The sequence below is a fragment of the Nycticebus coucang genome, chromosome 3 (assembly GCF_027406575.1).
Source record: "Nycticebus coucang isolate mNycCou1 chromosome 3, mNycCou1.pri, whole genome shotgun sequence".
NCBI lineage: Eukaryota > Metazoa > Chordata > Mammalia > Primates > Lorisidae > Nycticebus > Nycticebus coucang.
In genome coordinates, this window is record NC_069782.1 from 159,019,273 (window position 1) to 159,036,614 (window position 17,342).

The 17,342-nt window shown below is 51.7% G+C and overlaps 1 protein-coding gene across 1 annotated transcript in view; it reads right to left on the bottom strand.

The window, feature by feature from the left end:
* TCERG1L (transcription elongation regulator 1 like) overlaps positions 1-17,342 on the bottom strand; it is a 196,518-nt gene that overhangs the window by 144,698 nt on the left and 34,478 nt on the right. The window contains exon 4 of the mRNA XM_053583531.1: positions 4,694-4,882. Within this exon, the coding sequence (XP_053439506.1) occupies positions 4,694-4,882 (189 nt within the window). The remainder of the gene's footprint in view (positions 1-4,693; positions 4,883-17,342) is intronic.

Below are 17,342 nucleotides of genomic sequence, written 5' to 3' on the forward strand. Positions count from 1 at the left end.
TGAGTTTCAGGCATTTTGGGTTATAATTATGCTACTACAGTACTTCTGCCTCTGAAAATCTTTAAAATGTTAATATGTATTATGACATTTATTATTATAGTGGAGGAGGAAACAATTCCTGGATGATAAAAAAGGAAAAAGTCTTTATCCCCAAATGGCTGACTATTGTCACGGAACCTGTGCTGGCAGCTTGCAGGCCCCGCTAATGAGGGGAGCCGACAGCCCCATGAAAGGCTGCGTAGTTGAGTGCTGGCTCCGAGACTTCTCCCACTTGTTATGTAGCTTGGCTGGGAAGTTACTGATAGAACAACACAAAAAAAGTCACTACCCAGCTGTTCCGTGGCAGGACAAAATGTTAAATTTAAACCATTAAATAGTTCCGGAAGCAAAAGAACAGGTGGTAAATGGTTTCCAAGGCAGATGGTACTTTTTAATATTTGTATTTGATAGTAATTTGCACTATTGGAGACCAAAACTACCCACTCATATTACACCTTCCACACTTGAATGCTTCAGAAATGGTGGGCCAAGTTTTAAAAATAAACATCATCACTCCTAAAAGACAACTCGCACCCTGCATGCCGTCCCTGGGGGCAGGCACCAGAGCGCCCACCCCATAGCCCTGTCCAGGAAGGTGGGCCCATCGCCCTTCCTGGCTGAGCAGGGCACCTGCTGAGTGACCTTGGGACAGGGACAGGCTGCCCTGGAGAGCACCAGGAGCAGATCTCTGTGCCCCTCAGCAAACTCTACTGTGTTTCGTTCACTCTGCCCTGAAAAACAGCAGCTTCTTCCTAAACACTAAGTGATAAACATACGAGACACCTCCCACCCCCATCCCAAATGTGCTCCTTCTTTAACCTGAAGCTCTAACGCTTAAAGAGTTTTTTTCATTTGTTTTCATTGAGAGGTTTCCAGGCTGGTCTTGAACTTCTGGTCTCGAGTCATCCTCCTGCCTCTGCCTCTGTGTGCTGGGACCATCATGCCCACTGCAGCGCCCAAGCTTGAAGGAAGGCGGATGTGAGGCAAACTATGCTCAGGGGAGACAGGCCTGAAGAAAAGGAACAGGGAACGCTCCTCCTCCACGCTCCAGGAGTCCATGTGTGTGGGTGGCTAGGGTGGAGGGGAGGGGCAGATGCCACCTTGACGGGCAGCGGCATCTCCCAGTAACCCCTGCTGGCATCTACCCCTTGCCCAGGCAGGTGGGGTCTCAGCCCATCAACACACAAAGTAGACAGGGGTCCCTGGCCTCAGGAATTGCTGGGTTGGACGCACATGGCCACGCTCTCAGCAGACCTGGGTCTGCTGCAGGTGGGTGGGAATAGAAAGGTGCCCCCCTCCCCCAGGTGACCTGGGCAGGGGCAGGCTTGTAAACAGAGCCAGGTGCATCAGGGACCAGCCTTGCTCACGCGCAGATGACGCTCTGAAAGAGGAACCTCGTCTGTGACTGAATCTGGACCTGGTCACTGTGGCAGCTGACTGAAACTCTCTAGCTCCTTAAAGGCACCTAATTAAGTACATCTGTGGCTCCATCTCTTTCCAGCGCAGAGACATTTCTTTCAGGCCTCCGGTTAATGGAACATGAACTCCCAGGTGACTCCTGCTGCTGCTACACGGATATCATGGTCTATTAAGTGGGGTTCACGGAAACCTGGGTTCCTCCATTAGGTTCAACTAACATTAGGGACCAGATAAATCTTCACTGTGGATGTGTCTTGGTGGCTACAGGACTGTGGTGAGCTCCCTGGTTCCCCACCACCAGCTCCCAGCAGCAACCCCCAAGTCATGGCGACCAGTCTCTGGCCATCACCAAGTACCCCAGGGGCAGAAGTCGCCCCCCACCCGGGAGCCATTAATCCAAACCTCGGGGGTTTCTAGGGTCATCTGACTTTTACCGTCAAGCCAAGGGTATAAACAAGAACTCCTTTATATGAGATGGGAATTACCTTACAAATAAAAACAGTATTATTTATATGTGGATAAATCAAAGATCACGTGGTTTCATAAAATCAGCTTGAATGTGGAGCAAACTTCTCAGTGAGCTGTGTTTTCCTGAATCCATCCGAGGCTCTTCACCATGGCTGCCATCCCATCTCCCACAAACACCGGATAGGGGCCACTGCCCCCAGCCTCCCATGCGCACCTCTGCCCTCTCCTGTCCCCCGCAGTGCACCTACTTGGAGGGTGTCAGGCCTACTCTAGTGGGGCTGTCTGAAGTCACCAGAACTGCTCCCAGAACCGGAAGGGCTCAGTGTCAGGCATTCTGGGCGCTCGGCAGGGGTCCAGAAAACAGCCCCAATAGGCATGTTCTGTCCCTCAGCTCCCTCAAGCCTTGGTTTTCAGAAAGTACTGTAGGGGGGGCTGCAGAGCTGTCCTGATGGGTGTGTCCTGCCTCAATTATCTTCCACAAAAGTCTACAGCTGCGGTCCCCACCCCCTGGGTCATGGACCAGAACTAGTCCGTGTCCAGTTAGGAGCCGGCTGTGCAGCAGGGGCTGGGCAGTGATGCTCCATCTGTGCTCACAGCCGCTCCCCATCCTCTCTCACTGCCTGAGCCCCACCTCCTGGCAGATTAGTGGTGAGTTAGATTCTCCTGGGAGCACGAGCCCCACTGTAGACTGTGCACATGGGGATCTGGGTCGTGTGCTCCTCCTGAGTGACAACCACCAGAACAAGACTGCGGAGTCACCTGGACACCAGCAACACGCTCCATGTCACTGTCTCCATCACCCCCAGATGGGACCATCCAGCTGCAGGAAAACAAGCTGGGGCCCCCACCCAGTCTGTGTCCTGGTGAGATGGCTAATCATTTCACTTTATATTACAGGGTGATGGACAGAAATGTGCCTGAATCATCCCGAAACCTCCCCTGCTCCCAAGTCCATGGAAAAATTGTCTTCCATGAAACCAGTCCCTGCTGCCAAAAAGTCTGGTCTAGAGGACACAGTCAGGACACCACCAGGTGGTCTCACTGCCCAGGATCCCCTCCCTGGGCACCACCAAGAAGTCGCCAAACTGCTCTGAGCTCAGATCTGGTCACTGCTCCAAACTCAGCCCCGGACTGTGCTTCACCTTTAACCTGACTGTCTCCGACAGAGCAGGGTCTTCAGGGCAGATGGGCAGCTGGATTCTGGGGAGCCCCTTGGCAGCCACCTTCTGAGCAATGCCCCTTTCATCTTTCTGGCGGCCGTTTCCCCAGACAACTACATGACAGATAATGTTGATTCTTGTCTTTTTCCAACCGGATGCACATTACGGCAAATTTGATTATGGAACTTCATCAGATGCAAACAGAAAAGATGCCTGATTATTATGTCACTTAATAAATCACAGAGGAGACATGGAAAGTAAAGCCACTCCGGGGACACAGGTTTGAGTTTTAGGATTAATTTTCTTTGAAAACAGTAAGTCTCCCTTAATGAATGTCAACAGAACGATGGATTTTAACCAAACTCTTGACGCGGCTCTAATTCATGTTCTACACTGAGACTATCTGTGTGTTTTATTTTCTCCTCACACCCTAAATATGTGCACTGGCGTGCCGAGGCCGCGTAAGGTTTTGTTCCTGAGAAGACAGTATCCTGCTTATCAGCTGAGCTGTCAAACCAGTATAGAAATGGCAAGTGCCAACCGTCCAGTGTTGGAAAAACACGTTAGATTTACCGGAAACAAAATCAACATACCAAAAACATTCCCAGGAGTTAGAAAGTATTTGTCTCTACCGTGTACTAGTGCACACGGCCTCATGTACATGTGCACGTGACCACACATGGCCTTGTGTTTGTGTGCACGTGACCACACAGCCTCATGTATGGTGCACGTGAGCACACATGGCCTCGTGTATGTGTGCCCATGACCATCAAGTGACATGCTTCCTGTTACTGATAGTGTAGAATTGACGATACTAGTCCTGTCTTTCACAGAACCTCTATTTAAGGTCTCCATATTCCAGAAAAAATTAAAACTAAAAGGATAGTGCCACCCCACAAGAACGGAGAATTGACTCAATCAACGTTTCTTCTATCATTTGGAGAAGCGAAACACTTCATCAGTGTGGCTGGGCCACACGAGTCACAGCTGACAGACATGCCCAGCTGTGAACACAGATGGACAGGAGAGCCACAGCCAGGGCAGGCCAGGCCCCCAGGCCTGCGTCTCCCTCCTGAGCCTTCACCCACGTGCTGCACCCTCAGAATCCAGAGCACCTGCAGCAACCCTGCCCTGAGAACCTTGAAGGAAGCACTTCCACTGCATTACATGCACCTGTGTGGCCATCCACACCTCTGGTACTTGGTCCCACTCTGGTGGGTGGGACCTGGCCGGTGTCCCAGCACGGGACCAGCAGGCAAGCCCAGGGGGACGGGATGGTGAGAGCCCTGGTGACACTGAGCTCCTCTCACACTCTGCCCTTGTTTCTTTCACGCTTCTCAGAAGAAAATCCCACCTTCTCGGGCCCTTGCATTCGCAGACGGGGCACTGCTCCCCTCAGGAGTGAGTGAGGCAGTCTCGTTTCTTCCCACAGACACTTTAGACTTGGCTTTATGGCAGAATGTATCTGGCCTCACTCAGCTGTCCCTCCCCACAGCTGGGCTTCCTCGTCCCACAGGGAATGAACCCAGGGCCTCAGCAGCTGCAGCCAGTCACACCGCAGGTGCTTGGAGCAGCTTGAGGCATGCAGAGGCCTCGTCTGTGCCTACCTGTGAAGGGGGCCGTCCGCAAGGGTATTTTGATGGGTGCCAAGGTCAGGAAGTGGCATGGCTGCACGCTGGAGGGTGACGGGTCCCGGAGGCCCTCTGGGTCCACAGAGACCATGGTGGCAGCCGCGGCGGCAGCAATGGCGATGGTGGAACCATTGCTGATTGGCTTAAGGCTGCTATGGCAACCACCTGCAGAAGATGGAAGCAGAGGGTCAGCGTGGGGGCACCCAGGTGACAAGTGCCCATCCCACTGTCTCAAGACACCAGCCCCCCAAAAACAAATGAGAGTGTCACTACCTACTTAGTGGAAGCCCTATGTGGACACCATCCCCAGGCTAAATGTTCATGATGCCTTTCAAATCTGCCAAAACATGACACACACCTGCTGTACTCAGCTGTGTGCTGCTCTGCAAGCCGGGGACCAGGCAGGACCTGTGTGCCTTAAAGAGACCTACTTGTACAATCGGAAATGACCATGGGGTGTGTGCAGCGACTTGGAGCAGCCACCATGAAGGCCCCAGGTACCACCCAAGGATGCTGGGGTGGGTCTGCAGGGAGGGCCCCCTGTGGGCCAGGCTGGAGAGCGGTTTCCAGAGCACGCAGGGCCTGGCCGGCCACCAAACTGGCCACTCAGGATGCATGGCTCGTCCATCCAACTCAGCATGGGGAGCTCATTAAGGGGAGGGAGGCTCCAGGCTTAGAATTAGCCCGTGTTTTCAAGTGTTAATGGGAGCATCTGAAAGTTTGCTTCTTCCTGTACTTTTTCGCAAAAGCTTTTTAATTCTTTCTTGCAACAGAATCCTCATTTTCCCAAATAAATGTGGTTTCTAAGAAGTATTTGGTGAAAGCTCAGCATGGCCAGTTCTAGACAGAAGTTTGAAATATATTTCTTCTTTTTCTTTTTTTGAATGTCATTCTTTTGTATACTCCCCAATGTACACTGTGCTTACGACCCAATGCACAGCACATACTTCATAAATACACACTGACTAATCGACTCTTCTGAAAACATACAAGCTGCATACGTAAGAACAGTCAATTACAGACTCGAGGTAGTTTTTTAAAATTCTTCATGCAAAAGTTCAGCCACTCAGGGGCTGAAAAGTTTAATCTGAGGACCGAGATTAGTAGTGACATTTATTAAACTCGTTAGATCACTGCTCTTCTACACTCTGGGGGAGGACGTATGTTTTTTAAACCTTAATATATTTCACAATGCCTTATCTGGCATATCCCCTCTGTGGCCCACCCACATTCCCAATGCCTGAGGATAGAGGATTGTAATGGGGCATTAGAAAAATCATCGAAAAGTGAGTGGTCGCATGAACAACGGTGAGTCCACAGAATGGGACGTCAAACAGCTGGTGTGACTGTACCAAGGAGGAACACTCAGGGCCACAGCAGAGGGCAGAGGGCTCATGACGTTAAATAAACAAAATACCTTAGAAAATCATACAAGCTCCTGCACTAACAGTGTCCCATGGGTCGCTGTACGTAGGGGAAGTGGGAAACAGCAGCTAAATGTACCATTATTTATAAAATACTGATTACAACATTTTACAAAGAGAAAGCCAACATGTAGAGACCATTTTGTGAATATTTTATGAATTTTTAATGAATAGTTTGTAAATAAAGGTACATTTGGCTACAATTTCCCATTTCCCCTCTGTATGGTGACCTTTGGGGCAATCTGTATATAGTCATTCTGGCAACTCATCTTTATTAGCTGACAAGGTGCCGACCGTGTCCTAGCTTTGCCGGACAGAGCCGTGACCAGGCGCTTGGCAGACTGTCCTTGGGGCAGATACCTTCCGGGCAGGGGGGACACACACATGCATTTGTTCACTTATTTGCTTTATGCCACAGGTGGATGGTATAACAGAGAGAGGAAGGCGGGAGAGGTGCACAGTTGGGAGAGGCCTTGGTTTAAGTGGGGTGGTCAGGAAAGACTTCACTGGGCACAGAGACAAGGTCCAAGTCTCGATGAGGTGAGGCCAGGAGATGGGCAGCACCAGGGGAAAGCAGAGGAGGTGCAGAGGCCCCGTGGCCATGGCCTGTGCTGTGTGTCCAGGAGCTTCAGGGAGGTCAGGGAGGAGGGAGTGGAAGGCCCAGGGCCAGACATGGGGGAGGAGAAAGGGGGCAGCGGGGACGGGCAGGCTGTGTGGGCAGATGTAGGGGAGTTGGTGATGGGTTTTCTCTCTGAGGGAGGTGAATTCTGGGGTCCCGTAGGGACACGGAGCAGTGGAGGGGACAGAGTGTGCTCAGCTTTGCTGGGGACACTATCCAGTTTAGATCCTCATCAGTCCTGATTTCAAGGAAGAAATCCAGACTGGAGATAAAAATCTGGAGGCAAGAAGAAGGCATTAAATGCTACCGTGGTACAATTAATGAGCTGATTAGTAACGCCACGTCGTCAGTACATTACTATCCACTGAATTCCAGAGTTCTCACTGGGGCGCATTCTTTGTGCTGTGAATTCTGAGTCTTGACAAATGTATAATGACATGTGTCCCCACATACAGAGGAGCTTCGTTGCCCTAAAAGCCCACCTGTTCAGCCCAATCTCTCGACCCCTGGCCACCCGGGGACTCTTCATATTGCTAGAGTTCTGCCTTGCCCAGAAACAGTGCACCCAAACAGTGTGCAGCCTTCCCAGATGGGCACGACTCACCCAGCACCGCGTCTCACCCGGCACCACACGCCTCACCTGGAACGACGCGTCTCACCCGGCACCACGTCTCACCCTATCTCAGCACCACGTCTCACGTCGCCCCGCGTGACTCACCCAGCACCGCGTCTCACCCAGCCCCAAGTGCTTCACCAGCACCGCGTCTCACCCAGCCCCGTGCACCTCATCCAGCACTTCATCTCACCCAGCACTGCATCCTCCATGCTCTTTCACAGCTTCACAGTTCACTCCAGAGAGTTTTTCATGATAAGAATGTTCCACAGCTCCTTCAGACACTCACTTAGGCGCCTGCCTACTTTGGGCAACGATGAATAAAGCCTCCAACATCTGCGTGCAGGCTGCTGTGTGCACGTGGTTTTTGACTTTTTCCAGAAAATACTACAAAGCACAGTTGTCGGATTTTATGCTGAGGGTAGGTTCAGTTTTTTAAGAAACTGCCAGACTGCCTTCCAAAGCTGTTGCACCATTTTGCATTTCCACCGATGGTGGGCATAGCTCCTGCCGCCCACACCCTCCTCAGCATTCACGCTGCCGGCGCTCTGGATTCCAGCCACTCCAAGGTGTACAGTGGAGTCTAATTGTTGTCACATACAAATATATATGTGTGTGTGTATATTTATGTATACACACACATATTTGTGTGTGTGTAATATACAAATACATAATATAAAGTGAGAAAAAATAAGTGCGATTAAAAATACAGTATCTGAATAATAAAATCACACTGTATAAAAATGACAAAATAGAGTAAACAAGTATAAAAATGCTCCAATGGCCTCTGCAGCTGAACACGATCTGTGGTGACACTGGCTGTCCGGTAGCGTGTCCTGGCTGTGCTGGTAATGAATGCATTGCAATCACATTGGATCCAAGGCTTTTTCTCTAGATGCTACAAAGCCAACATTTCCCTTTTTCATCAGCTGGCCTTTGGAAGCCCCAGCACTCCAGGGGATGAACAAGCCACACAGATCTGCCCATCGCCCGTCCCATCACAAGGGCGTTGCCTGTTATGTCACCACAAAGTACACAGGTGGGTGCAAACCGACCATTCCTGCATTTATGTCCAGAGACAGGTGCTCAGGAGGGTCTGCGTGTGTGGGTTTAGTGAGGCAACTCTGGGACGGTCTCAGCACACTCCAAAGCCCTAACAGGTGTCTGTTACCCACGTGGCACCCCCCTCAGCACGCCCATTTTTACCCACCTCACCACAACTGTTTCCACTGGGATTTAACCACACATTTCTGCCCACTGAGCCTCTTTGGGTGACAGTGCAGACACTGAACTCCCTGCTGGGATGACATCCCAAGGTGGGAGGAGGTGTTATCAGAGTGACCTGGGGGAGTTCTCCTAGTCACAGGGACCGCTGGACACTACAGAAAGGGGGCAAATGGGTGGGAGATGGGGCATCAGTGTGCAAAGCCTCCAGCCACTAACATGCCCCACACCCCTCCCGGTGCCCAAGGCCCCAGCCCTGGCCTGGCTGCCCCGCCAAGGGCACTCTCTCCTACCACAGCTTGACCAGCCCCAAGCCAGAGGGCAGTCTGCAAGGGGCACTGGGCCTGGCTGGGCTGGGGCTTCCAGGGGGGAGGCCTGCGCCTGACCATCCCCAAGGGAAAGAAGGACTGGAATTCTGCAGGCCTGAAGCCACTCTGATGCGGAAAGGAAAGAGGCCGCCCAGGTATATGGCACACAGATTTGTGCCTGAGGTGTCTGCCTCCTGGTTAACAACCTAAGCCTGGGTGTCAGGCTTGACCACAGCCTCACAGACAGGAAAGCTGTGTCCGACGCCGAACCTGGGCCCAGTCTGAGGGTCAAACGCTCAGCCCTGGGGCCAGTCCTGCTCCCAGCACATCTGTATCCTGAGCCTGGTGGTGCCTCTATTCCTGGGTCTGAAATCTGAGGCCCTGGGCCAAGGTCCCCCAGACACCTCCTCTGAGTGAGACCCCTTACCAGAAGACTTCCCTCTGACTTTCCCCCATGGCGAGGGGAACCCATGTCTGTACAGACCGCCCTGCTCTAGACCTGTGTACCCTTCACAGGGAGTCGGAGCATCCTCCAATTCCAGCCTCTTCCTGAGCCATGCCAGGGAGGACTAAAGCTGAACACCTGCTCTCATCTACAGCTTGTCTGCTCAAACGCCCCTCTGCCACCTGTCTGCCTGAGCACCCCAACTCGGAGCTTCTCCCAAAGGTCACATGTCCACATGGACTGCCAGACCTCCCGGGAGGCAGGGAGTCTGGGAAGACTGCACAGGTCCACGGGGTGGGCTGGGGAGGGGGCTTCTCTCCCTCCATCTCTGAGAGTTGCTGATTTATCAACTAAGTTCATGTAATACCCTAAATCTTTTTGTTGTTACTGTAACAATGTCCACAGCACCCTCACAAGGAGTAGATTCTCAGGAAACCACTTTCTTCCCTCATCCCTAAGAAGCAACCCCTCACCTGGAACCCCTCAAGTTCCATCCTGAGATTGCAGCAGTTCGGTCCCAGCTGCCGGCCCCCCTTCTCATCCTAGTTCTCCTGCTGTTTCCACCACATCTGCAGGTCCTTCCTCCACGGAGGTTTGGAGCCCCTCAGAGCCACCATGAGGGTTGGGACCACCTCCTTCCAAACTCCTGCTCATGCTGATACTCTGACCTCCTCCCATGAGTCATGAATGTTCTTAATGCATCTAGAAAGGTGAACTCTTTCCAGAAGGTTTTCAATTTATTCATCAGATCCATCAGCGGAATCACTGACTAGGGCAGCTGTAGCTTTAGAGATGTAATTCTGAAATAATGAGACTTGAAAGTCAGAAGTACTCCTTAATCCATGGGCTTCAGAATGGATGGGTGTTGTCTCAGTGGGCCTGAAACCACCAAGCTCCTCGTTCGTGTCACCAGTGGTCCTTGGTGACAGGCGCATCATCGACAAGCAGTCATGTTTTGAAAGGGGTTGTTTTTTCTGAGCGGTAGGTCTCCACAGTATGCTTAAAATATTCAGTAAACCATGCTGTAAACAGATGTGCTGTCATCCAAGCTTTGTTCTTCCTTACAGAGCACAGACAGAGCAGATTTAGCATAATTGGCGCTGGTGTGACGGGAGGAACCGATGCCGAGAGAGAAATGCCCTCAGAACCTGCTGCCCAAGGACACCAGCCAGGAGCAGTAAGAAGTCCTAAGATTTGGGAAATGGAAATAAGCACTGGCTTCAACTTCACATCACATTAGCAACCAGGGAGGGAGGCAGCCTGTCTTGTGGCGTTTTGAAGCCAGACGCTGACTTCTCCGCGGCAGCTGTGACAGTGCTAATGGCATCTTCCCAGGATGAGGCTGTTTTTCATCGACTTTGAAACTCTTCTGTTGACTGCTGCCGCCTTCATCAGTCACCTTAGCTGGATCTTCTGAATCCCTCACTGCAGCTTCTCCGTCTGCACCTGCTTCGCCTGGTGCTTGTCCGCTATGGAGAAGCTTCTCCCCTTTAGTCTCATGAACTGGCCTCCGCTGGCTTCAGACTTTTCTTCTGCAGCCTCCTCCCCTGCCTCAGTCCTCACAGAACTGAAGAGCCAGGGCCTTGCTCTGGATCAGGCTTTTGGTTAAGGGAATGCTGTGGCTGGCTTGACCTTCTGTCCAGACCACTCCAGCTCTCTCCATTATCACAGTAAGGCTGTTTGGTTATCGTATTATTTGTGTGTTCACTGGAGTAGCATTTCAATTTCCTTTGCAACTTTGCATTTACAACTTGCCTAACACTTCAGCACAGGGGACCTAGCTTTTGACCTGTCTTGGCCTTTGACATGCCTCCCTCGCTAAACTTAATCTTTTCTAGCTTTCGATTTAAAGTGAGAGATGTGGGACTCTTCATTTCACTTGGACACTCGGAGGCCACTGCAGAGTGATTAATTGGCCTGTATCCAATATTCTTGTATCTCAGGGAATAGGGAGGCCTGAGGAGGGGGAGGGAGATGTGGGATCAGCTGACAGCCTTCAAAGCCATCAGAGCACGTTTGTTGATCGAGTTCTGTCTGTCAAGTTCCATCCTCTCAAGTTCTCTGTCCTCTATGGGTGTGCTTTGTGGTCCCCCAAAACAATTACAGTAGCAACATCAGATATCACCGATCACCACAACAGATAACAACAGTCATGAAGACTGAAATATCGTGAGAATTCCCAGAATGTGACACAGAGGCGCACAGTGAGCACATGCTGAGGGACAGAGGCACCGCAGGCCTACTCAACACGAGGTCACCACAGCCTGCAACTTGTCAGAACGCAGTGTCTGTAAAGTGCAGTGCAGTGACAGTGGTGACAGGACGCGTGCCTGCACCCACGGAGTGAGCAGAGGTTCACACAGACCCTGCAGTCCGAGCAGAGCCCAGACCCCATGGCACAGGCGTGCCTGTCCTGGAAGTGTGCGGGTATGAGGGGGGCTCAAACATGTTCACTGAGGGAACCACAATGGTAAAACCTGGTGAGCCCACAGCTGGGAAGAAACCTGCTGCATGTCCTGCCTTCTCCTTCCTGGCACCTGTGGTCAGACACTTAGGGAGCAGAGTCCACACTCCTCTGGGACCAGAAGACTATGTGACGGGAGGCGCCGATGTGACGGGAGGCGCCCATGTGACCGGAGGCACCGATGCCGAGAGAGAAACGCCCTTGGAAGCTGCTGCCTGAGGACACCAGCCAGGAGGGGTGAGAAGCCAACCAGAGCCTGGGCTGCCAGCTGCCTCTCGAGCAGTGTGCAAGACGAGCAGGCCCCGATTGAGCCGACTGATAAATAATTATGACCAGCTCTCCCCGGAGGTCTGCAGAAAATCCCTTAGTTGAGTAAATAAACAGTTAGATAAGACAGGTCCAGCCAAGAAGAACCTGCTAAGCCAGCAATGCTCTCCCCTAAGGATTACCTATAAAAATCAATATTTTAAGCAAAACAGTAACTAATAGTGTGCTTCCCTCGAAGACAGCCTGGTGGGGGACAGCAGCACCCTGAGCACCCTCAGCCCTGCACATGGGTCGCTGCTGAGGCTCGTGTCCTCCAGCCAGCCTGCCTTCTCCTCTGCCTGCCAACTTGCACAAGGGCTTGGTGTGAGTGTTTTATTTCAAACCATCTCTGCAACAGCCACCTGGAGGGGAGCTGCCATTGTCCATGTAGATGGAGGAAGTCGGTGCAGCGAGTTTCACAGAGGGTGGGAGGGTGGGAGCAGGACCCCAAGCGGGAGGACAGGGAGGGCTCTACTGCCAGCTGGGGGGCAGGCCAAGTCCAGCCCCATACAGTTCCGGGTCCCACACAGGCTGCTGGGCAGCACCATCCCTCTGCCTCTTGGGGCACAGGCAGGACCAGTGACAGCCTTAGCCTGGAGGGTTCCGCAGAGTAGGAACCAGAGCAGGGAAGGGCTGCAGAGGACAGGTGGAGAGGACCACAGGGGAGGCTGGCGGAGGGAACTCGGGGGAGGATTGGTGAGGAAGGTGATAGGAGGAACTTATGAGAGGACTGACGGGAAGGGCTTGTGGGGAGCACTGGAAGGGAAGGCGAATGGGGAGGACTGCCAGGGAGGAGGCTGGTGGGGAGGCCGGTGCAGGATGATACCTGCCCAGCTGCATTCGTTCAGTCTTACTAAACACCCACTGGCACAGAACTGAGAACCAATGAGTGACTAGTCTTAGCTTTATAACGTTTTCTACCTCTCTGTCATTGAAGCAAGTTTAAAGATTACTTTCTTGTACAGATCCTTTTCATTTCATCCATGTAGCCCCTCTTTTACTTTTATTGATTTGCGGGAATAACACGTCTGCATGTAAAGATTGTTTCACAAAGGACTGGTTTCAATCTAGGTGTGTTTCGTTTAAACTTCCTCAGGCCCCAGCTCTTCCCAACACAAGGCATCACTGTGCATGGCTGGCTTGAGCCTGGCTCTGTCCACACACCCACGCACAAACTTCAGGGCCCCCCCAGACCCTGACTCATCCTGTTTCCCTCTGCTTTTCTGGTGGACTAACCAGAGCAGGTGGGACTCCATTCCCTGGGATCGCAACCTCCCAGCTGTGGTGCATGGAAGTTACTGAATGCTGAGAAGACCAGGCATTCACTCAGCTTTGCACATCAGTTTAGGGATATTAACTTATTGCTATTTTTATGATTTCATGTAACCTGGTGCACAACAATTTGAATATTCATTCTATTAAAATTGGAGATTAATCACACTACCCAAAAGAACAAACTGCTGCTGATACGTGGTAATCTAAAATAATCTAAATGTCCTGATTACTGTTATGAACTGGCCAGAGCAGGGAAGAGGAGGGACGAGCAGGTAGTGGTGTTCCTCAGGAGGAATGATGCTGGCTCCACCCAGCCTTCTGCTGAGTACTGCAGGCACTTGCCACCTGGGCCTGTCTCACACGAAGGGAAGGAAGTGGGTTGTGACAACATGTGTGGGTCCTGGAAAAACTGGACCCAGCGTGTGGCCAGAAGGGCCCCTGGCCTCCTCCAGACTGTCAGAGTCCAGGTCACACCTACCTCTAACACATTCATAAACTCCTGTGTGCCCCATGTGCTGTGTGAACAGCACGTGCTCAACAAATACACACTAACTGAGTGGCTGCCAGACAACCTTTGTGTCCTGAAAGGTTCATTCAACTTTGGTGAATTAGGAGGCTCCACAGAGTGTCCTGGACTTGTAAGTTTATTCCTGGTAAGGGCTTAGGCTTTGGGGAATCCAGCACTGAACGCTCTCAGTAGGGTCCCAAGGGTGTGTATGTCTGTCGGTAAAAAGAGCATCTTCTAGGGACACCATGGCATTAACAAAAGATCAGTCCTCTGCTCCACCCTATTAAAGATGCCCAGGCAGATTCTGTCCCTAACAGGCAGCTGGGCTTTCATCGACCTTGAAGGTAGGACAGAATCCTGTCTGCACAACAGCAGTGTAGGGAAGCCTCTTTAACCCATTAAGCAAAACCTTGCTGTTTGTCATCAGGCAGCTGTTTTGAAACCACTTCATTATGTTCAACGTACACACGATTTACACTCACCTCTTACCTGTCTACCCATATCCCATGGCAGTAATAAAGCACAGGAAATTATTCTCAGCTCGAGTCTTTCCCTTTGGAGATGCATTTAGACAGCGATGCAATCAACCAGCTGACGATTTTTAGGAATTCTCCTGCTTGGCTGGGTCTATCTTCGTTATGAAATTAAGATGATTGAAAGCCTCATCATTGAGATGCCAAATGCACTTTTCTCGCACCACCTGGCAGAGTGGTTCTCTTCCTGAATCTCCCCAGGTAAACGCACGCGTCTGTTTATTTTCACGACTATTCAGGTCAGTGACAGGTCTTCAACGGTCACAGGTAAGCACGTCCACACTGATGACTTTATTTCTTAAAACCCAAATACTTCCCCAGCAAACAGCCTCTGGGCCAAGCTTCCCTGCAAACCCACAGGGAAGGGAATACACACCACATTTGAGAATGGAATGCCAAGACAGAAATTTTTGAGAAAAACTTATAATATGTAGCCACTTCTAAAATGCACCTCACTGAATTTTCAATGCAATATAAAGAGAAATGTATAAAGAGAAATAGTTATGCCTGTCCTTCTAGAACTGAAACCCTAAGGTCGAGCATCTGAGTCAGAGCACTGGCAAGGGCTCAGAATAGTGTCTTTGGGAGCTAGGAGCAGCAGGGAAGGGTGGGGGATACCTGAACCATGCTCAAAACTGACAGCTCCTGCACCAGGAGTGAACAGGGACCACTGAGGACAAAGGGGGCATGAAACCGGCAGACATAGATTCTGGAAAACACAAGTTCTGGAAAAATGAGTTCATTGAGCCCCAGTCCTGAATCATGACAGGAATTCCCTCCCAGTGCCTGTGTCCCCAAAGCTCTGACAATAGGCCCAGTCTCTGCAGCAGCTCAAATGGATGACGGACACCAGAACACCTCCCGCAGCCAGCCAGGCATCCCAAATCTTAGCCCCTCAGGAGGGCTGCTCCCCACCTCCCAGCAAGAACACCAGAGCCAGTCCCTGCAAGTCCAACCCTCGTCTGCTGAGTGTCTGTGTAGCCCCCACATGCAAGCAGATAGCCTTGCCCACCCAGCTCTCTGCCGCCAGGAACAGCCTGTGGACACACAAACAGAAGGCTTGGTGTGTCTGGAAGAGGGACCAGCAATCTTGAAGGCCCAAGGCAGATGCTCAGATAGAAAAGAGAAGCTGGGCAGGAGCCTCCTGAACAAGGGGAGTGTGGCAAGTGTGGGCTAGAAAGGCCCCCGGGCCAGAGAGGGGCTCAAAGGGCAGCCATGGACTCTGGACTTTATCCCACACGTAGTGGCATTGCTCACTCTCTAAAGCTTAGCTTTGAGGAAGGAAAATGTGGGAAATCCTGGCAGGATGCTACAGGAAAAAGCAGAGGGAGGCAGGAGGTAGCTCAAGGACACCAAGTATCCCAGAACCCCAGGTAGCAGCTTTGCTGGCTCCACACACCCCCAGTCAGACCTCATGACCTTGGGCAGGGCCTGGTCAGTTTCCTCACCTGTGGAATGGGGGAGCAGGGACACCCCTCCTAGGCCACTTTTGCGCAGATTCAATAAGACTGCTCCTGTCCCCTCTAATTTATCTCCACAAGAAGCCACACCATCACCAAGACACCAAACTGACTGCTAGCCTGCTACAGAATCCTCACCCTGCCACGGAATCCTCACCCTGCCCCAGAATCCCCACCCTGCCACGAATCCTCACCCTGCCACAGAATCCTCACCCTGCCACAGAATCCCACCCTGCCACGGAATCCTCACCCTGCCACGGAATCCTCACCCTGCCCCAGAATCCTCACCCTGCTACGGAATCCTCACCCTGCCCCGGAATCCTCACCCTGCCACGGAATCCTCACCCTGCTACGGAATCCTCACCTGCTACGGAATCCTCACCCTGCCACGGAATCCTCACCCTGCCACAGAATCCTCACCCTGCTCTGGAATCCCACGCTGACACAGAATCCTCACCCTGCCACAGAATCATATTCTGCCTGGAATCCTCACCCTGCCATGGAGTCCTCATCCTCCCACAGTTGGTGCCCTCCCCCTCCCAGGCTCCACTGCTTGTGGGGCTGGCGTCTCTGTACCAAGAGTCCCTCCCAGGCCCTTGAAGGCACCTGCCCCAGGGGTCATGTGGGGCAGAAGCCTGGGTGCCCTGGCTGACTCCTGCGTGGTCACCTGCCTCCTCTGGGGCTGCCACTGCCGCTGCACACACTTAGGCACATCTGTCTGAGAAAGGCACACACTCCCCATTTTGTGGCTTCAGTGCAAGTGACACCAGGTAGCCTTGGAGCAGCTCACAGCAGGCCAAGGCAGCAGCGGCGAGCCACACCATTGCCCAAACAGGCGAGGCCAATGTGGCTGTAGGCTCCTGGGATTCCCAGGACTTGTCTTTCCCCCTCTCAGGCAGAAAGTAAGGAGTAAGCCTGTGCCTTGCCTTCCTGATCTGGCTCAATATTCACAGCTTGACCTTTAGAGTCATTCGCAAAATGTCTATTTTAAAAGGCATTATTCACATTATCACAGTGGTTCACGGTGGGAATGCCTTTTCCCTCATCCAAGCCTGTAGGAAGGTTTCCAGGCCTTTCTTTATAATCTCACTGGCAATAATCTACCACCAACACACATTAAGTCCCTACTTCTGTTAAAAATTATAAAATATCACACCCTCACTTTAAACTGGCTTCAACCTCCCTTTTACGAAATCAGCAGACATTCCTGAGTGTCTGTCACAGGCAAGGACCTGCAGATAGGGGCTGCCCGAGCAAGCCTGCTACCCAGCTCTGCCTCTGTACGGTGGAGAATGAATGCAGATAGACTAATTAGATCAAAGGAGGTTCAAGGTTCATTTCCATTTAAAAAAAATTCCACTTTATTAAAGGTAACGCTCCCTGAATTGAATAGTTCTTTTCTTCATGGTGAATGTCACTATGTGAAAGGCATGTGCAGTGACACAG